The 25228-nt window shown below is 34.5% G+C and overlaps 2 protein-coding genes and 1 pseudogene across 2 annotated transcripts; all 3 read right to left on the bottom strand.

The window, feature by feature from the left end:
- Window positions 1-4038: 4038 nt before the first annotated feature.
- LOC122591796 lies at window positions 4039-9063 on the bottom strand (annotated as a pseudogene).
- Window positions 9064-9671: 608 nt separating this feature from the next.
- Window positions 9672-17576, bottom strand: LOC122592684 (embryogenesis-associated protein EMB8-like). Its single transcript, XM_043764969.1, has 13 exons — window positions 17322-17576; window positions 14280-14369; window positions 14138-14199; window positions 12804-12898; window positions 12621-12710; window positions 12336-12458; window positions 11920-11997; window positions 11442-11527; window positions 11262-11310; window positions 10745-10801; window positions 10505-10635; window positions 10310-10393; window positions 9672-10023 (listed from the first exon to the last, which is right to left on the bottom strand). The coding sequence occupies exons 1-13, from the start codon at window positions 17570-17572 to the stop codon at window positions 9927-9929; spliced, it is 1293 nt and encodes a 430-aa protein (XP_043620904.1). The 5' UTR covers window positions 17573-17576; the 3' UTR covers window positions 9672-9926.
- Window positions 17577-18984: 1408 nt separating this feature from the next.
- Window positions 18985-23486, bottom strand: LOC122593090 (embryogenesis-associated protein EMB8-like). The gene is made up of 15 exons (XM_043765441.1): window positions 23178-23486; window positions 22979-23068; window positions 22829-22890; window positions 22628-22722; window positions 22387-22476; window positions 22114-22236; window positions 21955-22032; window positions 21792-21877; window positions 21632-21680; window positions 21140-21196; window positions 20909-21039; window positions 20584-20667; window positions 20139-20205; window positions 19953-20044; window positions 18985-19249 (listed from the first exon to the last, which is right to left on the bottom strand). Exons 1-14 carry the CDS (start codon window positions 23435-23437, stop codon window positions 19982-19984), a joined length of 1335 nt encoding a protein of 444 aa, XP_043621376.1. The 5' UTR covers window positions 23438-23486; the 3' UTR covers window positions 18985-19249; window positions 19953-19981.
- Between the last annotated feature and the right edge of the window lie 1742 nt (window positions 23487-25228).

Below are 25228 nucleotides of genomic sequence, written 5' to 3'. Positions count from 1 at the left end.
CCCGGATACGGGGTCCACTCACCATGCTGCACGAGATCTCTCCACTTTCGACAATTCTGAAGCCTATTATGGTGGTGACAACCTTCATGTTGGCAACGGTAAGGGTTTACCCATATTACATATTGGTTCATCCCATATTCATTCACCATCCAAAACCTTTGATCTCCGAAATATTTTACATGTACCTGACCTTCAACAAAACCTCATTTCTGTTCAAAAATTTTGCCCTGACAATAATGTTTACTTTGAATTTCACGCTACCTTTTTTGCTGTGAAGGACAAGCTTACACACACTATCCTCCTCACTGGTCCGAGCAATAATGGCCTTTACTCATTCAAGTCTCCAAGTTTTCAACAAGTTCCTAAAGCTTCGTTTTCAGCTACACGTGCTTCTGCTACAATTTGGCATCAAAGATTGGGGCATCCACATCCACAACTTTTGAAGTCCATGTTATCTTTTTATCATTTATCGTTGGAAAACAATTGTCCTAGTACTTTTTGTGATTCATGTTCTATTGGCAAATCTTCTAAGTTACATTTGTCAGCATCAAATTTTAAAAGTTCTCATGTTTTAGATCTTTTGTTTTGTGATGTTTGGGGACCATCTCCTGTTCCCTCATTTGAAGGCCATAAATATTTTCTACTATGTGTTGATCATTACTCCAAATACATGTGGTTTTTTCCTCTGAAATTAAAATATGACGTCTTTCCTGTATTTAAACAATTTTTGGTTATGGTCGAAAGACAATTTAGCACCAAAGTTAAGTCTGTGCAAACCGATTGGGGAGGGGAATTTCGTAACCTCTCCTCGTTCTTCAACACAATTGGCATCACTCATCGTCTCTCGTGTCCCCATACAAGTGAACAGAACGGTATTGTGGAACGCCGACATCGACACGTTGTCGAAACCGGCCTTACCCTTCTCACCCAATCTCATGTTCCACGGCGTTTCTGGCACTTTGCTTTCGACACCGCAGTCTACCTCATAAATAGGATGCCCTCTCGTACCAACTCTTCCATCTCACCATTCCAACACCTCTTTAAACGAACCCTGGATTACTCCTTCCTCGGGGTCTTTGGTTCCCAATGCTTCCCACACCTTCGACCCTACAACAGCTACAAAATGGACTTCCGATCCACATCGTGTGTCTTTCTTGGGTATAGCCTTAATCACCATGGTTATCGATGCTTTGACCTTACAACCGATCGCCTGTATATTGCTTGACATGTTCGGTTTAATGAAATACGTTTCCCATTCCACAAGCCCCCTTGCTCGCCTCCCTCCCCAACTTCACCTGAACCGTACATCTCCTCATACCCATTACCTACACCTTTGGAGGACATGTCCACACCCAACAACTCTCCACCCACACCTTCGACTTCCACTATGTCCACACCTAGCACTATCCCTACTTCCACAACAACACCCTCCACACATTCTCCTAGCATACCTACCCCCCCTCCTCCACCACCACCTTATCACCCACCTTTACTCTTTGTTTATGGGCGTCGCCCAAAGGACGCCGCTGTCACAGCCGAGCCTTCGGCTCATACACATAACCCACCGCCTACCAATCCGCAACCTGCTCCACGCACCCGCCCAGCCAACCTTCGACAAAATCCTAAACCTGTTACACACTACAATGCATCTTCTTTTCACTGTAGAGCTTCCAAGACTGAAACTGAACCCGACTCCTTTACTGTTGCCAACCAACATCCATAATGGCGTCTTGCCATGGCTGAGGAGTACTCGGCCTTGTTGTGAAATGGCACGTGGACACTAGTTCCCTGTGTTCCAGGTACCAACATAGTTGATTGCAAGTGGCTTTACAAGCTGAAACGGGGTCCTACCCGGGCAATTACTCGTTATAAAGCACGACTAGTTGCAAAAGGGTTTCGACAGCAACTGGGGGTTGATTATCAAGACACCTTTAGCCCGGTTGTTAAGGCTACTACCATTTGTCTTGTGTTATCTTTAGCTGTTACACAAAAATGGCATCTTCGACAGCTTGACATTCATAATGCCTTTCTCCATGGTGACTTACAAGAGACTGTATACCTTGAGCAACCTCCTGGTTTTATTGATCCCAGAGACCAGATCATGTTTGTCTCCTTCATAAGTCCCTGTATGGACTAAAACAGGCCCCTAGAGCTTGGTTTCATCGGTTGTCTACTACTTTTATTCAACTTGGATTCACGGGCTCAAGGACCGACCCCTCTTTGTTTATTTAGTCTTCCCGGGGAACATTATTATACATGCTCGTATACGTTGATGACATCATTTTGACGGGAAATAACCCTCAAGCAATTGATCAGGTGGTTCAAAACCTTAGTCAGTTCTTCCCTGTCCAGGACATGGGTCGTTTGTCTTACTTTTTAGGCCTTGAAGTTGTTTACCAGGGGACTGACATTGTTCTTTCCCAGCAAAAATATATCTTGGAACTCTTACAACGGGCAGGATTATCTGATGCCAAACCAGTTTCTTCACCAATTGCAACCGGTTCTACACTTACCTTGGGTGACAGCCCAGCTTGTGACAATCCTGTGAAATATAGGCAGATTGTTGGGGCACTTCAATATGTAACGTTATCACGTCCAGATATCACCTATGCAGTCAACAAAGTCTGCCAATTTATGCATTCACCAACAATGAATCACTGGTCCACTGTTAAACGCATCCTACGTTACTTGAAAGGTACTCTCACCCATGGGCTTCTTATTCAGCAGCAGTCGGCTCCTGTTGTTCATGCATATGCTGATGCAACTCATCACGGCCTATGTGCTTTCTCTGATGCTGATTGGGCTGGGTGTCCAGATGACCGCGGATCCATGGGGGCTATTCGATATATCTTGGGTCGAATCTTGTTTCATGGTCTGCACGAAAATAGAAAACTGTCTCTCGGTCATCTACTGAATGAGAGTACAAAGCCCTTGCAGATACGGTTGCTGAGCTAACATGGTTAAAAACACTCTTACACGAATTACATGTCCCAGTCAGATCAGCTCCTACACTATGGTGTGATAATCTGGGTGCAACTTACTTGTCCGCAAATCCTGTCTTTCATGCCCGCACCAAACATGTTAAAGTTGATTTTCACTTTGTCCGAGAACAGGTTGCTCAAGGAAAACTTCGAGTTCAGTTCATCTCTACAGACGATCAGATTGCAGATGTCTTCACAACGCCATTGCCGTCTCCAAGATTTCTGATCTTACGGTCCAAGCTCAAGGTCGCTCCCCGGCCTTAGCTTGCGGGGGAATATTAGACAATTAGATGTTAAACCATAATTAGATAGTGTGTCATACTAGAGGGTTTATTATGTAATATTGTAATTTATATATACACACATGTACAACATCAATATTCGATCAATAATACACAACACAAATTCTGTACCAAGTTATGCTCTCTGCTGTTACCAAACTTCAGAATGTTTTTTTTCCAGTATCAATCATTTTAGGCATAATATCTATGTCCCTAGGTAACATGTCATCAGCTGGTTGTATCGGAGAACTACATGCTGTTTGCTGCTTGACGGATGATCTCTTGGGTGATATGAGCTACCTTGCACTCCCAATAGCAGTTTTGACAATGCACCTACAGTCTTAAAAACACTTGATTCTTTAGTTTGGGATAATTCAGAGAGTTTGTTTTTGGTTTTTGGCAAAATACATGAGCCCTTTGCAGAAGACTATTTTCAATTTTTGGTATTTCAAAACTTGTAGCTAATAATATCATAACCCAGAATTCGGGCTCAATTCTTTAGTTCAAAAACTCATAACCCAGCATTCGGGCTCAACTATTTAGTTAAAATCTAGTTTAACCTGAATTTGTGCTTATAAACTGGTGGCTTCAAATTTTATGTTTAATCAATGTTGAAAGCTTAATGAGACCCCAGTGAAATAAGAAAATTTAAGTATTGAATCCAATCCTTGATATATAAGGAAGGGAAGATCAACCAAAAATCTTGAGATCAGAAGAGATTCTGTGGTGCCAAACATAAGTAAAAACACAAATCAAGAAGCCAAATGACAATTATAGACAACTTTAAGTAGCAATCACTAGACGATTGAAAAGTCTTATCGTGTATTCATGTATTTACAACTTCACACAAATGGTGGACGGTAGTCTAGTTGATCTTTCTAGCTCACCGACCCCCACCCAATATATGTCACCCCTTGTCGCAAATCAAAAACATTACAATGCTTACCACAACTTCCATAATATTAGGGTACAATATATTATACATTAGCAATGACCAAGACTCCTATTCTGTATGTTTTTTTGGTTTATATTCTGACTTTATTAGTAGCCATGATCATATCAACCTAATTGCAGAAATTTCGATTTTCATTTCCATTCGTTAATCCTTAACATGTTCTTGTTTTGGTCAACCTGCAAATTTTTAAAAATTGAAGTGTGAGGGCGTGGGGACTTGCTTTATAAGAACGAACGTCACGTTAGGAGGTATACTTCATTATCTTACTTTGAAATGATAGATAGTTGTTCTAAAACATGACAAGTACAGGTCATTCGATGTTTCTGTACCTGTTATTTGTTCGCGACTAAGGTTCTTGAATGTAGAACCGAGAGGTATTCTTCAACTACCCTTGCCCACCTATATAGTAGTAGATACAGAGCGATCTTGATTATCATCGTGTGCAACTGTGCATGTATATATTGACAATTAAATAATTCACAATAACGATATCACAAGAGAAAGTTACCACAAATTCTTCCCGGATATTCCTTCAAAGAACGCGAGGTGTCCTCCATGTTGTGTGGTTGCCAGAACAATATTTTTGTTCTCGCTGTCAGAAAATTACATCAGGTCATTCATAATGAATCATGTAGCTTCAGAGTTTTTTAATGGAAATTTAGGCATTTTGTCGAACTGGGTTGCCCATTAGTTATGCTAGATTAGCTTATGTATGACAAGAATAAAAAAAAAACTTAAATTTTCATACCGGCATTCATCATATGGAATAGCTTCATCAGTGCAGACAGGGTCATCTATGGCGTTGATGCAGAGAAGTGGCACCCTTATTTTTGTGACAAGACGGGCACTGCTAGCCCATCTGTAATATGCATCAAGGCTCTGAAAATACGGCATGTCATCTTTAGTAAAAGAGAGCTAGAACAGTGAAGAAAAATGGAATGCAGTTGCAAAAATTTTATATTTAAATGAATTACAGTACCTCAAAATTTCCGATAAATCGAGAACTGTAGTTATTGAACTCTCCAACAGAACGTGCCTGCAAGGAGATGTATTAGAGAAGTAACTGATATAAAATTGTTAACTACAAAAAACTTATAAGAAAATTATCTTTTTAGAAGATATACAATGCATTTCTTAGAGGTAGAGGTGGCGACTTCAACCTTTTCCTTTTGAACGGGTCGATTTAATTTATATTTGTTAATTCTAACTGGTCTGAATGATAATATACACAAGCTGAAAGGTTAAAAGAAAATGGGTTGAAAGTTGCCCAAAATGTATTGTTAATGTATTAGACAGCTTGAATGCTTTTAGTCAAAAGTTACATTACTATTGAGGTAACAAAATCTTTATGATTGTAACAGACACATTAACTATTGGGAAAGCCTTTTTTTGGAAAAAAATGCGTCGGGTTTACCCATCCTGACATGTACCAACCGTTTTGGCCCATTACCTGACCCGTTTTTATTTTCACATGATTTGAGGCATCCGGGAGGGTTACGCAAATTTTAAGTCCATGGCTTTAAAATACCCGAAACATGCAAATTCATAACAAGTTCCTCCATTACCCACATTTATGTTCAAAAGACAAATGCAAGAATTGCAAAATACAATATACATGGTTACCTTATTCATGCCTTCCCAATCTCCAATATGAGCATAGACAACCGGGTTCCTAAAAAAGACAAAAATCCAAACAAATTTCTTTAAAGCTTTACTGTCAATGTTGGACATCATATATCAATTACTGCTTTCAGTAAGCAAAAATACAGTTAAAGTTGAGTTGATTAGAAACGAAGAAGATGAAGAGTGAAGACATACCGCTTTGCAATATTCTGTAAACCGTTTACTAAAACTCTATCATAGAATATCTGCATCAGGCCTCTGGCTAAGAATCTGTCGCCCATCTGCACAAGGGAGTGCAAATAATAGTCAAAACCTGCTGGAATTGGTTAGGTGACCTGCAAACATTTTCTATCATAAATAAAATTACTAAAGTTATATTATCAAAGCTTGCACTGAACTCACTCGATGCCCGGCGATGGATAGTTTCTCAAATTATAAAAATAAAATCAAAAAGTCCCGTCCTGTGGATTTGATCTGTTTTAATTTTTTGAGCTACCCAACCCGTTAGAGAAAAAAAAAACTAACTGTAGTTGACATATTCTAGTGTAAACTGAAATTACTGCCTCAACATTTGTGTGATCATTTCTATCATCATTAGCATTTTTTTCTGCAGGTAATTTACTGAATGCCAATTAAAGACTAACCAAAAGATCCCAAGGATTACAGATAGATGCAGCCCCAACAAGCGGAACATTAACTCCATCTTCACCGAGATATTTTACCTACAAGATTAATAATGGTTAAATATACTATAATCATACTCCTCCACAGGTAAAGCATCTATCTCATATTTTCATCTACTGCAAGTTGACAACGAATGTTTAATAGAGGGTACAGTGTCCAATAGTGTTTAATAGAGGTTACAGTTACAGTCCAATGTATATTAACAAGATGGATGTTAACGAATGATATAGAAGATGCAAAACATACATGAATGCATGCTCACAATGTATTTTACCAAGATATTGGCACCGAGGCTAGTCCCAATTGCAAAAAGTTGAGTTTCAGGTCGTCTATGATGAAGATAATTCACGACTTCACGTATATCCTCTGTCCATCCAGGAGTATAGATGCAATTAGACTGTGACATCATACAACAATGCTCTTAAGAAAAATGCATATTTGGCATATAAACTAATTAACAAACATGTTCAACTTGATTGCAAAGACTATTTACAGCAAAATAATGGGCTTGTGGCAGAGAGGAGTTGTAAATACTTACAGTGAGTGATATGCCTGCAAGCCCCCGATGATTGTATATGACAACATTCCATCCACGCTTTGCCATTGTATATGCAATGTGTTTTATATACTATGATAGACATCACTCGGTTTAGAAAAGAAGGAAGTAGACATTAAGAACAACTATACGACTAACACTTTCTTTTTTGTAATTTAATTACCATATTCGTTATGTAGGCAAAAGTTAATGTAATAAGCATTCAATGTGCAAAATACTCACTGGAGAATCCGAATCACTAGTTAAGCCAGGTACCACTATCATGAGAGGAATCGCTTTAGTATTACTTTCATTGATTTTATAACTTGTCTCTACAGTAAGATCAAACAAAAGGAATCACTTGAGAGAACTACACTTCTTCCTAGTAAATTGCATTGGTTGGATATGCAAATTCAAAGCTGCCACTTCTACAATACTTACAACATAAGATATTGATAGGCTGATAGCCAACAAAATATGGATAATTCAAACAATCATCGATGAAAACCTAGTAGTGGGAGATATGCAGCATAAAAGTGAAGGTCATTGATGATTATTTTATGCCTCTAGCACATCTAAAGAAGATCCGTTAGTATTGCTTTCTTGTTGGTAATAGTGGATTATAAGCAGGGATTTTTAACGCTAAAAGCTTTGTGTTTGCGTGTGTGCTTGCTTGCTAATTTCGTTAGTCATTTGGGGTAGATTTTGATTGCATGTAGTATACCCTCTGATAGTATCCTCATAGGTTCATACGGGCTGGGAAAGTGTTGCCAAACAAAGGTTATTTCGACATTTGAAAGTTTACCGTTTTGGTGTATTATCCAATAGCACGTGATTGATCTCAACCATCTTGGCCATGAGACGGGTTGGTGAGGGCTTCCGGATGGTTGGTTGCCCCTTTTTTCCAAACAATCAAGACACTAAAAGTTGCATAGTGAGTCAATAACAGATAGCAGCCGAAGAAGCCTTGACACAACATTCATATTCATAAAAACTAATGAGAAGAACTATAAACGACAAATAACATTAGTCTCAGTTGTTTTTTAAATTATACTAAATTAAATATGGTACATAATAATGAAATCAACCAACCCAAGACCAATTACTATACTAATGGTTATGTGACTATTTTACAAGAAGGCTAACTATAAGGAAAAGAAAGCTCATCACCATCAAGGTTCATCAGCCAGTCCAAAGCTAAAGTTCCGCCATCAGAGCAACGAAATAGTTCCCTGTCCGTACAAATACTTAGTAAGGTTACTATAGTCGGTAAAAATTAGGAGGCGGAGCCAAGATTTTATATTAAGAGCCCGATTACTTGATTGAGAGGAGCTGATTGAAAAAAATCATGTTGATTTAACCTTTAAAACGAAAATTTACAAAAGAAATTGTTTTAGTTGGAGGGGACCAGGTGCCCTCGAGCCCACCTACTAGCTCTGCCTCATTAGTAATATCAGTCTATTCTATATATTAGAAATATGATTGTGACATGCTTAACTTTTACCTTTTGTAGTTCAACTTATGTGTCTTTACTAAGAGATTGAGCAATATAGTCTGAAGATGCGGACCAGATATCCACATAGTTGAGAAGTATCTACACACAGATGAGAACCAAAAGATATACAGGGCCGTTTTTGAAGATGTGCAAGTATGGTGATCGTGTATGGTCTAAGAAATTTACCATGCACGCACACTAGTGCGTATATATAGATATAAAAAATATAATACTAAAAACGGAAATAAAATGAACGTGAGTGAACCTTTCGTGCAGGAGGTGGCACTTGGATACGACATTTCGGTATAAATTTGAGGATGGATCAAATGTAAGAGATACAAATGACCTTTGAATCCGGTAAAAATGTCATGTATAATATGAATTTCGAATAGTTTGTACAGAAATATGATTAAAACTAAAAATGCTAGTAAAAAGTAGTAAGAGATAGGAGTGAGGGCAAGGCCTTTGAGCAACAACTCATAGCCATCACTGCTGGCCCTGGGCTCCATTAGTTTTCTCCAATGAGTGAGTGTATGTCACCCATATATTTGTGTCCAAAGGCCCACTTGGCTGCGCTCACATTTGTTGACTATATTAGTTGACTTTTCTTTTCCTTTTTCTAAATGAGATTTATTTTGACAATTTTAGCTTTTACAGGTTGTACAGATAAAGTGTTATACATTATATAGTTATGGTTAATACTTGATAAAATATGGAATTTGTTATTCATAGTCTTTTTAATTATGATATATGGTTGACTCATAGTAAAAGTTAGTCAAAAGTGTTTAACTGTTTGATGGTTTTTAAACGTTCTTTTTGTCAGAGCAAAAGCTTTACAACGAAAATCTTTTCCATGAAGGATACTTAAAATTTGATTTTTGATTTCCAACAAGAATATCATGATTTTTTGAACAATCACGTCAATGAAGAGTGTATGTGACTATAAGAAGTACTACTGCCGTTTGAAGCTTTGCAAAAGATGATCATGTATTTGAGATGTGCACGATTAATGACTAACAATCGATAATCACGAGGGGCAGTGGATGTTTTGTGTCTATACATTAGAAAATACGAGTATAGATTAAGATCAATACACAATAATTAACATGAGCCAAAGTAACTGAGATGTGAATTGATTCTTTGAATGCAAAAGTGAAGTAAAGTAGATAGACAAATCAAGAAGTTACAACAATAAGGTTCAAACAGCTATCACTAGTCGACTTAAAACTTGGATCGTTAGTACTTTATAGATATGGTTGGACAATGGTGTAGTTGATCTTTCTAGCAGCAGTTGCAACACCGCGACCTTAGCCTCAGACTCACCATTTCAAAATATTCCATAATATTACAACGAACGTCCAACACAGGAAAACTAGAGTCCATTCGGTGGTGTTGTACCAGTTGTTTGTTCAGCAATGAGCTTATTTGAATGCAGAACAGACAGGTATTCTTCAACCACCTTTGCCCACCTGTATAGCAGATACAGAGCGATCTTGAGTATCGTATGTGTGAATGTGTCAACAAATTAGTGCTTCAGTACCAAGCCAATTGTCTAAAGGACTTAAATTTTGATGCGAAGTGAATTTATGGACCAAAATCAATATTTTAGAAAAAGAATTTGCAATGATGCCGGTGAAGGCACATAGGTAGTCAAGTATATGGAACATCCCAAAATGGAAATAATAACATTGTTCATCGAATGGGATTAACAAAAGGTATTAGCGAAAGGTAAATATATTTAAACATAAATCTTACCACAAATCCTTGCCAGCCATTCCTTCAAAGAATGCAATGTGTCCACCATGTTGCGTAGTTGCTAGAACAATATTTTTGTTCTTTCTGTGACGTTAGGTTATATCAAATCATTCATTTTGTATCATGTAATGAAGCAAAACAATACAAAAAGTCAAATATGTCTAACATGGATAAGGGAAACTTAGTTTTTTATACCGGCACTCATCAAAAGGAATAGCTTCATTTGTGCAGACAGGGTCATCCATGGCATTGATGCAAAGAAGTGGCACCTTTACATTCATGACCAAACGCGCACTGCTAGCCCATCTATGGTACGCATCAACTGTCTGAAGGAACAGTAAAGTATCATTGGTAAATGAGGTGCAGAAAGAATGAGTAAATAAGGGACGTTATTGAGACAAAACAAATACGAGTAGTTAAAATGAACCAAAATACCTCAAAGTCTCCAGTAAGTCGAGAACTGTAATTATTGAACTCTCCAACAGTTTGTGCCTGTAAGGAGATGTATCAGATAATCTATTGATGTGATTTGAAAAGTAGAAAGGATGTATGATTGAATACATTATTTGAAAATATGAATAGCATGCATTACTCTGAAGTTGTCAAAGTCAGGTGCGACTTATTTATGAATGGGTCAATTCAGGTTACATTTTATCTCTGAAGATCAAATGCATAAGATAATAATAATTTTTTTTTTATAGGGACAGAGGTCAAATGACTCAAAAGTTGACTTATAAAACATCCTGATCTTAATCAAAAAAATTTGAGAAATTAGCGAGTAACAATATACTTTTCATGCTCCTATTCGACACACTGACTATTAATAAACATTTTTGGGTAAGAACTTTCTGGTTCAACCCAAGTTGACCCACTACGATAACTCCGATTTGACCGCTTACCCAATCCACCCATTTTGCCACATCAACTTTAAAAATTCAATACACAAAATTACCTTATCGGTGCCTTCCCAATTTCCAACACGGGCATATACATCCTGGTTCCTACATAAATTCGAAATAAATTACCTCAGAAAAGGTACCACACTGGACAGAAGATATTGATTACTTGTTACAGTAACATGCCATTAAATTGAATTTTATTCAAAAGGAAAAGAGGAAATGTGAAGACATACTGTCTAGCAATGTTCTGTAAGCCGTTCACTAAAATTTTATCGTAAAATCTTTGCCTAAGCCCTCTGGCAAGGAATCTGTCACCCATCTGCATAAGGAAAAGCATGTAACAATCAAAGCATGTCAGGTTGACTGGCACTGACCTACATTTGTATCCATTTTTTAATCTTGACTCAATTCAGTAAGTAATGGTTATAAAGCTATTTCAAAAAATAAAAATATAGCAAAAACAAACACTATACTATGGAGTATTAAAGTATATCATATTTGCTCATAAAATTTCAATTCAGCGAATTCCAACCAATTTGACCCGCACGACCAATTTAATAAAATCTAACTCTATGTCACTTTTCTTCAAGTAAATTGTTTATAATTACTACTTCCAGTTTTACTTGGTTATTTGATCAGTCCTATTTCTATAAGTTCATTTACCGTTGGTCATATAAACAGTTACATAACATAAACTAAATGAAAACTTACCAAAAGATCCCATGGATTGCAGATAGATGCAGCACCCACAAGTGGGACATTAACCCCATCCTCGCCCAGATATTTTACCTACAGAAATGAAGATCGTTAAATATAATAAATCATACTGGATCACTGGTGAGCATCTCATCTACCGAAAGTTTACAGCAACTGTGTGAAATGAACAAATGGTTAAAGAGTAGCATACCAGTAAAAATATTAGACAAGAAACTATTACAGATCAGCCCAAGTTGCACTAAGATTCTGTGTTGTCCAAAACCATTTTGACCCGTTACCCAACTTGCCCATTTTGGCATTTTGCCACGTGTAGGCTTACATATGTACTTAACTACTTATATTAATGCCAAATACTTTTATAAGTGTGAAGTGCAAAACTAAGAAAGAAAAGCACGGGCAGATTAATTTACCAAAACATTGGCTCCAATGCTAGTTCCAATAGCATAAAGAGGAGTTTCAGGCTGTCGATTATGTATGTGATTCACTACTTGGCGTAAATCCTCTGTCCATCCAGGATGATAGACGCAATCGGACTGTTGAAACAAACAAGGTTCCTCAATACATATATTAGAAATGTAAACTCTTACAAACTTGTTCAGCTTTTTTGTTTAGTTACACCGTCAATTCAGTTGGAATTGCTATGTTTGGCCTAGAACATGCAATTCTTGTGTGATGGATAAGTAGTGAAGACTTACAGTGAGTGGTACACCTGCAAGCCCACGGTGATTGTATATGACGACATTCCATCCACGTTTTGCCATCATGTATGCAATGTGTTTTATGTACTAATATAGATATAGATATCCCCATAAGTTAGAAAAAAGGTGATGAAAACATTAAAGTAAATGTAATAAACATTCAAGACCCGAAGCTCTAACCGGAGATTCAGAATAGCTTGTTAAGCCAGGAACTACTATCACGAGTGGAACCACTTTCGCATCCGTATTACTTCCATTGACTTGAAAGTTTGTCTCTATAACAAGTCGAATAATGATAATCGTTTGAGAGAAAACATTAACTACTCTTCTATTTAGTAGTGGCTATTGTATATTCAAAATCAAAATCCAAACGATGGACGATTGATCCTACATTAATCACATATAAGATGCTAAGTGAAACATATAATGTTTAGTCATTTAAATTGATTCAGTCATGTAATTTGTGACTGACTACTGATCAAGGCTGACTCAATAGTACTAAAGGGTCAAGCGGTCTCATAAAGACTCCACATGTTAAGAGCCTCAAGATTTTTCAGCTTCGGGCTAGAGTATCTTTAACTTTGGGCTTATGTTTACGTTTTGGGCTAGAATAAAAAGGAACGAGAGTCTGTGGCCTGTGTGCAGGGCCGATTAAGGTTTTTGGTGGCTCTAAGCAAGACTAAATTTGGGGGCCTCTTCTTAACTTAGTAGATGAACAATCACATTGAGTTGCTGTCTAATTTCGACATTTTTAGTGTTTGTTTTTCAGATAGTTGGACAGCAACGGCTATTTTTTAATTCGTAGAAGGATATGTATATTACCAGGCCCAAAAATTCTTTCTCAAAATAATCCATAGTCCCCTAGCGGTCGTTTGTCATCTCATAATTGTTGTGAATTAATTCAGTTTTAGTTTATTTTTGTCGTTCCCAAGCCGAATAAAGGACGATAGCTTTTGTTAGAAACTTCAGGACAAGTTCCCCAAAATTTGTCATTGCTTAGACCACCAAAAAAGTTAAGTTAACCCGCTACAAATAACTTACAAACACTTTGTTATACTCATTTCAATCCATAATAATTAATCAATGTCCACCCTAAAATTAGGGAGGCGATATTAATAGGATAGTAATATGTACACCACTCACTTTTAGCCGTACACTACCAAATATGTTTCACACAGTACAACATGGCGTATGGTTAAAAATTGGTAGTTTACATCCATATCAATACCACCATTTTTGATGAATATATCACAATGTACAAGTTACATTTCTTAGAAGTCGTGATACGAATATCCCCTCTCCTAAAATTATAGTATGTCTCAATGTGTATACTTGCAAGTTTTAACGAGTCAAAATATTTTGAAAAAGCAATGTGACATTCTATTGGTTGAAAATTTTCTAAAATTGTGTGTCCATACCAAAGTGGACACATGGGACATAGAGAGAAATAAATATTGGACTAATGCAACTACTCTAGAAAAAGGCTAAAAAGTAAGAAAATGAAATGTCATTACCATCAAAATTCATTAGCCAGTCCAAAGCTACCGTTCCACCATCTGAATAAAGAAATAGCTCTCTGGCCATACAAATAAAATAAGAAGACTGAATAAATTTTGGTAAATAATTGATGAATTATGATTATGACAAACTTCTTACCTTTCATAGTTTAACTTAGGAGTCTTTACCAAAAGATTTAGTAATATAGTCTGAAGATGTGGACCAGATATCCATGGAGTCGAAAAGTATCTACACTAGTTAAAACCATAAGTCAGAATTCAGACCACTTAAATTTCAGAGTGTTTAGGAAGTGCAAGTCTAAAAAGACACCTTTCATGGTAGGTGTGGGTATTCCCTCCCTAAATTTTTAATTCTTCTTGTTTAATTAAAACGAGATACGTTATCCGGACGTTGCCCGGGAGACATTATATTTATTGTATTCTGTACCATGTAAAAATTATTACATGCCTTTAGAAACATTATATGGCTCATAATCTGAGTTGATATTGATTTTTTAATGAGTAAGCAATTATAAATTAGAAAAAATCGACAGTATAATTTTATAACAGATTAATATATTATATAAATTCTAAAAGATAATAAGTATGAACGTAAAGTATTTAAAATAAAAAAATAAATTAATAATACAAACATAATTAAAGCTAATTTCCCAAATCATTGAAAATAAAAAGTGAAACAAAAATAATCCATAATAATAAAACATCAACCGAAATAAACATTGAAACTAATAAGTATTGCAAACAAATTTTTCGGAGATGGTTAGGTGTATATATTCAAAACATACACTCTATTGTTATGTGTATATATACTATGTAATAGTTCACTTGTAATAAGATGAGATAATCTTAAAAATGTTACAAACTTAAAAAATAATAATATGCAATTAAAATAAGTGATCTTTTGTAAACAAATTGAAAGTAATTTAAAAAATCAAAACATAATTTGTTAAGCCCAAAACATAAGAAAATCAAGTGGCCCATTAAGAAAATGAAAACAGGCCCAAAGAAATAAAATGACCTGTTACTATTCTTTATACGCATTTCTGTACCTTTATTTTTAATATATATATTAATAGAAGTAAATGTGTAAAAATGATAATACAAAAAAATACATCCCCTTTATGTAAAAAAAATACCCCGAAAATTAAAGGATAATAATTAAAAATTGTGTGAGAAACTTTTTTCACACAATTTTCAAATGTTTTTCATCTTTCTTTAATTAGTACAAACTGTTCTTATAGATATTTTTAATATTTTTTATTTATCCAGAACCGTCTTTTAATTATTTCAAAGCTTTAAAACCGATTGATCTTGGGAATATTGCGAATAATATTGGTTTTGATATAAGTTTTGCAGTGGCACATGGATAGACTTGAATAGTTGGTTGAGAGTTGAGACTGAGATTGTGTTGGGGGAACTTTTTTGGTATTACTTGAATACATTTTAGTAAAATGGTTTTCAATATAGTGGGTTAGTCGGTGTTTTTAGAATAGGTATTAAAGTAAAACATATATCATAAAATCTTCATTTTTTAATCATAATAAAATTGATGTATAAATATTGATGAAGAACAAGTATATATATATATTGATACACAATTTTCCATGATTCACGATAATTTTAATAAGTAAAAACCTATTGTTTCACTTTAATATTTTACCTAAAAGTCTAAAACCTTTAAAGATATATAGAGATCGTAAAGAATATTGTGTTTCACTGTAATGACATGGAAGTATCAAGTATGTATATATGGAAGTATCAACCCTAATTTTTGATATCTCGTAATTGCAGGATAATGTATTTTAATGTAAATGATTCTTACTTTATAAAAAAAAGTCTTTTTTTTTATTGAAAGGCATAGCGGTTAGGGTTGTAAATGAACCGAACAAATCGAACGAGATTTTGTTTATAGTCGTTCGTAAAACTTAACGAACATTTCATGAAAGGATAAACAAACATAAAGTTGTTCATGTTCAGGTTTGTTCATTAAGAAAATTGACTTGTTTATGTTCGTTCGTTTGTGTTCATGAACGAATAATTAATGTTCACGAACAACAAACAAACATATATTTAGAAGTATTAGAATTCAAATTCTTTATTAGAAAAATATTTTGTTAATATTACTAAACTTTCATATATATGATTTTAATATCTAATCGAAAAGAGGATTGTGTTTAATTGGTTAAGAAATGTTTGTAGTTAATTATTGTTTTTAAAGTATAGATAAATAACTATTAATTAAAACATTTAATATATTATATACTTGAAAAAATATAATTTGCATTATAGACGAACATATATGAATAAATGTTCACGAACATTAACGAACGAATATTTATGAGCATGTTCACGAACATAAATGAATGAATGTTCACGAACATAAACAAACAAACGTATGAACATAAATGAACGAACAAGCTGAGAGTTTTGTTCATGTTCATTCATATACCTAAAACAAACAAATTTGTGTTCATATTCGTTTATTTAAAAAAAAAGGTAATGGAAAGAACTTTAGCTGCAGTACCATAATTGGATACCCATCGACTCACCCCATATGAGCCATACTAAACAAATGAACATGAATGAATTTTCCGCCAAAAGTTTCATGAACCGTTTAGTTGATTTACGACCCTAATAATGGTCAAATCGCTGGGGGATAATCAATGCAACAAATGGTCGAATATTGAATGATGGCCATCAATTTATCTAACCTACCGTGTTTCATATGTAACAAAATCGATAGGGTGGCGACCAGGGGCGGTACTAAAGGGGGGGCAAGGGGGTCCAATGCCCCCTCCAAATTTAAATTTTGTCATGTATGTTTAAATTTTTCATAAATTTTTAAAAAATTTCTATAGGTTTTTAACATTTTGCCCTCTTTTAGATTTATTTTTCATAAGTTTTCTAAGTTTGCCCCCTTTAAAATTTTTTCCTGGTACCGCCTCTGGTGGCGGCGATGTACCCGTGAAACTGGGCTAACCGCCCCTCTATCCCTCTTATAAAAGTGAGCATTAACTGACAATAAGCTCTTTGTTTAGTAGGCTAAGAATGACATGATAAACTTTGTCTGTCTAGAGGTTCCAGGTTCATATCTAGACATTAACGTTTAAATTTGCAGAAAAATTAACTACTAACAATTAATATTTGCAGTTAAAAATAAATAAAATAAGCGGGCATTAACCTCTTATGGAGAAGGTGACACTTGGACACAACATCTCGATATAACTCCGAGGATGATTCAAACGTAAGAGTTACATGATTACCTCCAAAGCCGCTAAAAATGTCATCTATAATATGCATTTCGAATAGATTGTACACAAATATAACAAAAGCTAAAAATGCTACTAACAAGTAGTGTGTGATGGGAATGAGTGTTAGGCTTTTGAGAATAAGGTGATATGGAGAACCATTAATGCTGTTTTTGGTCTCCATTTTTACCTACAAATCAAGTTTGAATCTATGGTAATATATGCCCATATATATATGAAGAATATAGCATATTGTATTATTGTGTCACATCTCACATATGCAATGCATCTACTTGTTGGCAGTTTGCATATGTTGACAGTGTTAGGTAGATTGTTATGTTTTCCATTTTCCTTTTTATTTTCTTTAGAAAATTTTAAGGTACTATAGATCAACGTTTTCAAGGTGTCATAGGCACATAATGTTTGACTATTTATAAGTTAAAGTTTAAATGTACAAATAAGTAGTTATATTTTTACATTTAATTTCGTCTAAGGATGTAAGATATAGTTATATTTTAATTCGAGTGTAAAGCGACACTTTTGGTCTGCAATAATAGAATATTGGGGTAGTGGAATAAAGAGAAAGTAGCTAGATTTATTAAATACATGTAACTAAATTGTTTTTGTCATGAAGTAGTTAAATAAAGACAAAGAGCTAGCAATGAATCTATGTATTATGAATCACTTGAAAACTGGATTTGTTAGAATGTATCACTTGAAAACAAACAAAGTAGTCTATAATTTCCTTTTATCAGCATGAGTTATGACTTATGATAGAGATAGGTTAAAATAATTGAATAAAGCCAATATATAATTTGATTCATAAGATGACAAGCTTTAGGTAGTTGGCCTTAAACTAACACAGTATTCAGTATTTTAATATGTTATCAACTTGACGATTTTTTTTTTTTAACAGAAAATTTGGTCTTAGCGGCATGCTTTTTCATATACCCAACTTTAATTTCCAGAGGAAATCTGTACTGGGAAAACCCATGTCTCAATTCCTGAGAACATTTTGCTCACACCAGGATTTGAACCTAAGATCTCTCAGTCTTAGACTCCACCATATACCAATCTAATGATTTAGACACAAATTTAATTATTACCAAAAATGACCCAACCCAATTTAGAATGAAAAAAGAAAATATAGATTTTTGGGTATCTGGAATATGAATTTTTTATAAATTATATAATCACTTGGTGTCTTGAATTCTAATTAATAAATATTAACCCGGTTGTTCAAAGAAAAAAAAAAAACTTTAAAAATAACTCTTTATTTGGTCGGTCATCCATTGGTTCGAGGTTTATAAAGTGTAATACTATACATAGTTAGAACTATATGAATTGGGATTTGAATATCACACAACTATTTTTACTATTTTTATAGTACGAGCATAGTATCCGCGCAATGCGGTGGCGCTAGCGGGGACGAGGGTCTCGTGGTGTCAGTGATGATATTATTGGTGGTGGTGGTGGTGATGTCAATTGGTGTAGGACTGTAGGTTGATGTAAAGGTGATAGTAAAAATATTTTAGAATATAAAGGTTGAAGTATAAATTAATTCATTAAAAGCATAAAATTCAAGGGCAATTTTAGTAATTCAAAGACAGAATTTTCTAAAAATAAAAATAAGTCTTTTACTATATAAGGGACTAAAGATATATCTTTTACCACTAAGCTACCAACGCAATAACAAGGTGTGATCAAACTAACAAGACCACAATTCATATTCACTAGTCTCCTTATTACAACATGTTAAAATGAATACAAACTCACAACTTTCATTTCGGAATTATTATTTGTCTCCCCTTCTTCCTAGCTTTCATGGCTCTTGAAATTGCTGCTTCTTTCTTGGTTTGACCTGGATTAAAAGAAATTGATGTGTGAGCCTATTTCATAGAAGAAAAATGATTAATGTGTCTAAAATTTAGGTCTAAAAGAAAGCAAATATAATACGTTATCAATAAGAATTTGTGGCTCATAAATTGCAATTTTCGTCCATGACATGTCACATTTTTCACTTTCAGTCTCTTAAATGTAAAGGGAAAAAGACATTACTACCCTCATGTGTTTTGCAGGTGAGGATGTTAACGGCTGAAAGTTAACACCGTTTGGCAATCAATTGCAAATTTTGCAAAGTTTGAGTTAAAAATTGATATTTTTTTTACTTAAGGAATCAAAAGTAAAAAACGTATCAATTTAAGAGACAAAAAAAAGATAATTTACTTTATGAACTTTGATATTAGAGGAATCTTAATGAAGCTAAAATAAACCTCTACATTATGCCAAAATAAACAAAAATATGTTAAATGGTTCGAGTAAAATTGAGCAGAAATATTATTAGTTTTCTAATAAAATTAATAAGTCATTAGTTAAACTTCATTCCCCGCTCTATATGAAGTGTCAATTGAGTCAAAACATCTATTATCATAATTAATGTGATTGATTCTATCATTCTCTAGGCATCAAGGGTGACACTTTAATAACTTTAATATAAGACATGATAGTTAATACGGTAAAAAAATTATATAAAAAGAAATACAATATACCCCAATTGAGCATACCAGCTAGATTGATTGATTTCTTGTTGGTCTCATGGATGTAAATCCATGGATTTTACAGTCTCAGCAGGCAATACTTCGAAATTTTGTTGCATCTGTTACCAACGGATAAATATTGTTATATCTGGCCTTTACTTAGCAGTTCTCCATCAAATGGATGCAAGTGACAGACAAGTTGAGGCTTTGTACCTTGTTTTTGTTGATGAATGAGCTTGAATGTAGAACAGAAAAGTACTCTTCAACGACCCTCGCCCACCTATGTTAACATATTAATGTTGTCTTAGAAAAAACATTATACTCCTTTTGTCCCATAGTACAGGGGCGGAACCAGAGTTAATAGTGCTAATTTTTTTTAGTATCTAATAAAATGAATCAAAGTATTGAGAATTAATGTTTTGGTTTAAAATGGTAAACAAATTGATAGTACTAATTTTTTTTTTAATATCTAATAAAATGAATCAAAGTATTGAGAATTAATGTTTTGGTTTGAAATGGTAAACAAGTTAATGGTAAAGGACTCATTAACTAAAGAACGGGTATCTGAGGATCTGTAGCACCAACAAAAAATGAAACTTTTTATAGAAAAATACACTTTGTGAGAAATTTTTAAGAATAGCAGATGAGAAATTTTTACCATAAGTTCTTCCCAGACATCCCTTCGAAAAATCCTAGGTGTCCTCCATGTTGTGTGGTCGCGAGAACAATATTTTTGTTCTTGCTGTCATTTAAAACATATTACATCAAGTCATTCATTAGTATCATGTAATCTCCTAAAATATAATGATAGTACAAAATACAAAATGTAGGCATGTTAAGTGGTCTTTTCTATTAGCAATACTAATTAATAATGTAGCAAGAAAGTTCTAGCAAGATGCATACTGGCGAGCAAAAATTAATGTAGGTCTATGATATAAGGTAATGTACATAGCAACAAAAACAAGCGTTTTAAGTGTTCATACCGACACTCATCAAACGGAATGGCTTCTTCCGTGCAGACAGGGTCATCTATGGCGTTGATACAGAGAAGTGGCACCTTTACATTCATCACCAGACGGACACTGCTAGCCCATCTATGAAAAGCATCAAGGGTCTGGATATATGACACATCATCATTGATTAATGAGAACGTAAAGAGTGAATAAGTAAGGTATGTTGTTAAGATGACTAAATAGATTACTGAAAGACCATACATCAAAATTTCCAGCAATTCGAGCAGTAGCATTATTGAAGTCTCCAATAGAACGTGCCTGTAAGGAGACGTATTGGATTAATTAATGCAGAATTGCGAATCACATTAGATGTTTGAGATAACTAATTTTATTGATCGATTAGAATACATTTACTTATGAGTAAGTAGATTCGAGTTACATTTTATCTCTAATATGTAAATAATTTAAAAAATAAACTTAGAAAAAATGGGTCAAATGGCTCGAAAGTCACCAAAAGTGTACTGTTAAAGCCTTAAAATTTTTTACATAAAAGTTAAAGTAGACTTTTTTTTTTCAACCCAATGTCCCTATCCAATGCTAAGTCTCTTTTTGAAAGACTTGAGAGAATAAGTGTCGTTTTAGTCAAACCAAGACGTACGAGTCTTGCAATGATTTGCCTAATTTGACTCCGATTGGACCCATTACCCATTTTGTCCATTTTTTCACCTGAAGCATTTTAAATAAGTGAACAACCTTTTCAATGCCTTCCCAATCTCCAATACGAGCATAGACATCCGGGTGCCTACAAAAATGCATAACAAATATTGAAATCAACTACCATGTTGAACACAAGATATATACTATAGGATTTTGTAAACATTCCAAACGAAAGATATGGAGAGTGGAGACGTACAGTTTGGCAACATTTCTACAATCATTTGCTAAAACTCTATTATAAAATCTTTGCACAACCCTTCTCGCCATGAATCTGTCACCCATCTGCAAAACGGATCATAAGTAACAATATAAGTAATTCCCTAACGTTTAACTAGCTTGGAAAGTCATAAGATACTAACCAAAAGGTCCCACGGGTTACTTATGGCTGCAGCCCCAACAAATGGGACATCAACCCCATCCTCTCCGAGATACTTAACCTGCAAGATCAATCATCATAACCATTAAATATTGGGTGAATGATGAAAACAAAATACTCACATGCACATTTAACATTTTACCAGAATATTGGCACCGATGCTAGTTCCAATAGCAAAAAGAGGAGTATCAGGTTGGCTACGGCGAAGGTGACTTACAACTTCACGTAAATCATCTGTCCATCCGGCAGTATAGACGCGATCAGCCTGTGCAAACAAATAGAATAACTCCTAAAAAAGTGTTGAAATAAAAAACTACTTTTATCAACATAGTTTTTACCTGCTATATACCAAATATATGGAGCTGTAAGGATACATCGAGATTCTTTTGGGACAGAGGGAATACTATATACTTACAGTGAGTGGTACGCCTCCAAGTCCCCGATGATTGCTTATAACAACATTCCATCCATTTTTAGCCATCTTGTATGCAATGTGTTTTATATACTGGCATATACATTACTCATTTTAGTGAAGAAAACATGTAAAACAATTATCAAGCTATCAGTTTTCTTAGGAAGTTACAAAGTCAGACTTTGCTATGTAATTGAAAATGAAGAAACTTATGTTATAAATATTTGATATGCAAAAAACTCACCGGAGACTCAGAATGGCCCGTTAAACCAGGAACTACTATAACGACGGGAACCACCTTAGAAACTGGTTTACTTCCATTAACTTGGTATCTTGTGTCTAAATCAAAATGAGACAAAGTTAATCATTCAAATACTAGTTCTTTCTAGTAGGCACATGAAAATGTACTTATAATACTACATTAGTCACATATAAGGCCCATTACCATCAAAGTTCATCAGCCAGTCCAAAGCTACCGTTCCACCATCTGAACAATGAAATAGCTCTCTACCCATAGAAATACAGTAAATAGTAAGTTAACTATATACAACGTGACCCAACGTCTAATTGTTTCTGTAATATCAAAATAATTTACCTTTTGTAGATGATTTTAGGAGTGTTTGCCAAATGATTCAATAATACTGTCTGAAGGTGTGGACTAGAAAGCCATAAAGTCGAAAAGTATCTGCACCAGAAACAAGAAACGGGTCAGGTTTACCCAAGACGCGCATAATCATACAGGGCCTCAAATTAAACGACGTATACTAAATAGGTAAAAACAAGAGTTAACTAACCTTCCATGCAGGAGGTGGCATTTGGATACAACTTCTCGATATAAATCCGAAGATGAATCAAATGTAAGAGACACATAATTACCTCTAAAACCACTAAACATGTCATCTATAATATGCACTTCAAATAGATTATACAAAAATATCATAAAAACTACAAATGCTATTAACATGTAGCTAGTGATGGGAATAAGTGTTAGGCCTTTGAACAACAGCTGATAAGCTGAACTCTCGGGCCGGCTGCTGGTCTTCATTGTCTCCATTTTCCGCTACGTTTGTTAGCAAACGTATCGTTGCGGGAGCACAATGATCAGTGAGTGTGTGTTGATGTTCATGTCAACTAAATTGTACAGTATATATAAAAGGACTTGTGGGGAAAAGTTGCCCGTACTTATTGACTTGTGTTGACTATATATGGTGATATGGCAATATATATATTCCATTTCTTTTCTTTTACTTTATATATAGTGCATAATATAATAATAACACCAATCTATATATCATTTAAAATGTAACTGCTTTGCACATGTGATTTTGGCAACATATGTATAATTGGAGACATGAATTAAAAAGTGTTTTACATTAGAATAAATCAAATAGAGCCGGCAAAATGGACCGAAATTGGGTCACCTGGGCCTTAATAAGATAAAAGGTGAATCATATAGGCATTCATTTATTATTTTGTTTTCTTTTAAGGGCTGGACATTCGTTATTTCGTTATATTATACAGTATAGTTTTCATATTAAGGGAGGGCGGGAAAGTTTTTATACACCGTCACTCCTAATTATTGTTGGAGTGTTCAATGATTGGCTTTATGTTTATTATTTTTACGAGCATGGTACTCGCGCAATGTGGGGCGAGCCGACGATGATGGTGGTGGCGACATCTATTGGTGTAGGTAAAGGTATTTGATTTAAATGGGTTAGTAGATATATAAAAAAATATAATGAACTAATGGTGTAATTTAATATTAAGGGTTGATGGTGATTTAATTCATTAAAGGTATTTTGGTCAATTTGCATATCCCATTTTTGTAAACTTTCAACATAAGTGTTATAATTTTTATATAGAAGTATAGATATAGAAGTATAGATATGGAAAATGACTAATCCTACTAACAAAATAGCCTAAAAATCCTCCTAACACTCTAAGAAGTTGACATGTGATATCCACTAATTCTCTTTTCTAATCTTGTCTCCTGATTTTTCAGCATGTCATCATCCAATAATTAAGAGAATTTTTAGGCTATTTTGTTAGCAGGATTAATCATTTCCCTTTCTATATTATTGTTTAATTTGTTATGAGTTACAATATGTTAGTTGTTAGATACGAGTATGTTGGAAAGTATGTCATGTTGTATGTTTTTGTTACTCTAATTTTTTTTTAGTATAGTCATGTAATACTCAGATCATTTTCTATTAAGTTTTTTCCCCGTTATGCTGGAGGTTCTTATGGAAACAGTCTCTTTACTTTTTGGTAGATACAAGACTGTCTACATCTTACTTTCCATACCATGTTTTGTCATAGGCATAAGCAAATGACCCGAAAACCCGTGATCCGGTCCAGGCCTGCCCAAACCCGACCCTAACTGACCTGCCTGAGAGCTTAACGGGTCAAGCTTCGATTCAACTTTTAATGAATTTTTGGTTCTCTGGTCGGTCCAAAACCAACAAATCCGACAAACCTGACATCGCAACTGAAGTGTCTGGTAAGTGATATTGGGGTAAAACTATGCGCAGAAACCCAATTAATTTAAGCTTGAAGAAGAAGAAGAAGAAGAAGAAAACAAGAAGAAAGTGAAGATAACTCATTCAAATAAATAGACAAAACAACATTAGGTGGACATGATACACGGATATATTTGTTATATTTATATAGAATGAAATTAAAATGGGTTGAAATGGTAAGATAAATGAGAAATATTTAGTTGAATTTTGAATATTTCAATTATGATTGTTATTCATAATATTGAGTTTTTAAATAACAAATAAAAAATAACTGATTCTATATTTTTAATTTATTTTCCTCATTTTATATAAATATATTTTCCCTT

Source organism: Erigeron canadensis, chromosome 3, assembly GCF_010389155.1.
Source record: "Erigeron canadensis isolate Cc75 chromosome 3, C_canadensis_v1, whole genome shotgun sequence".
NCBI classification, from domain to species: Eukaryota; Viridiplantae; Streptophyta; class Magnoliopsida; order Asterales; family Asteraceae; genus Erigeron; species Erigeron canadensis.
The sequence above is the reverse complement of the archived record's forward strand: the minus strand, read 5'-3'. Positions and strand labels throughout refer to the sequence as shown.

Excerpts from the sequence above, each read along its gene's own strand:
- LOC122592684 (XM_043764969.1), bottom strand. The coding sequence starts at position 17,572 with ATGGAGACCAAAAACAGCATTAATGGTTCTCCATATCACCTTATTCTC. Across the intron at positions 10,636-10,744 it reads GACTTACTGGAGACTTTGAG|ACAGTTGATGCGTACCATAG; the intron begins GTATTTTGGTTC and ends CTGTTCCTTCAG. Across the intron at positions 10,394-10,504 it reads ATTCCTTTTGATGAGTGCCG|AAAGAACAAAAATATTGTTC; the intron begins GTATAAAAAACT and ends CTAACGTCACAG.
- LOC122593090 (XM_043765441.1), bottom strand. The coding sequence starts at position 23,437 with ATGGAGACAATGAAGACCAGCAGCCGGCCCGAGAGTTCAGCTTATCAG. Across the intron at positions 21,878-21,954 it reads GTAACCCGTGGGACCTTTTG|ATGGGTGACAGATTCATGGC; the intron begins GTTAGTATCTTA and ends TCCGTTTTGCAG. Across the intron at positions 20,206-20,583 it reads ATGTCTGGGAAGAACTTATG|GTGGGCGAGGGTCGTTGAAG; the intron begins GTAAAAATTTCT and ends ATGTTAACATAG.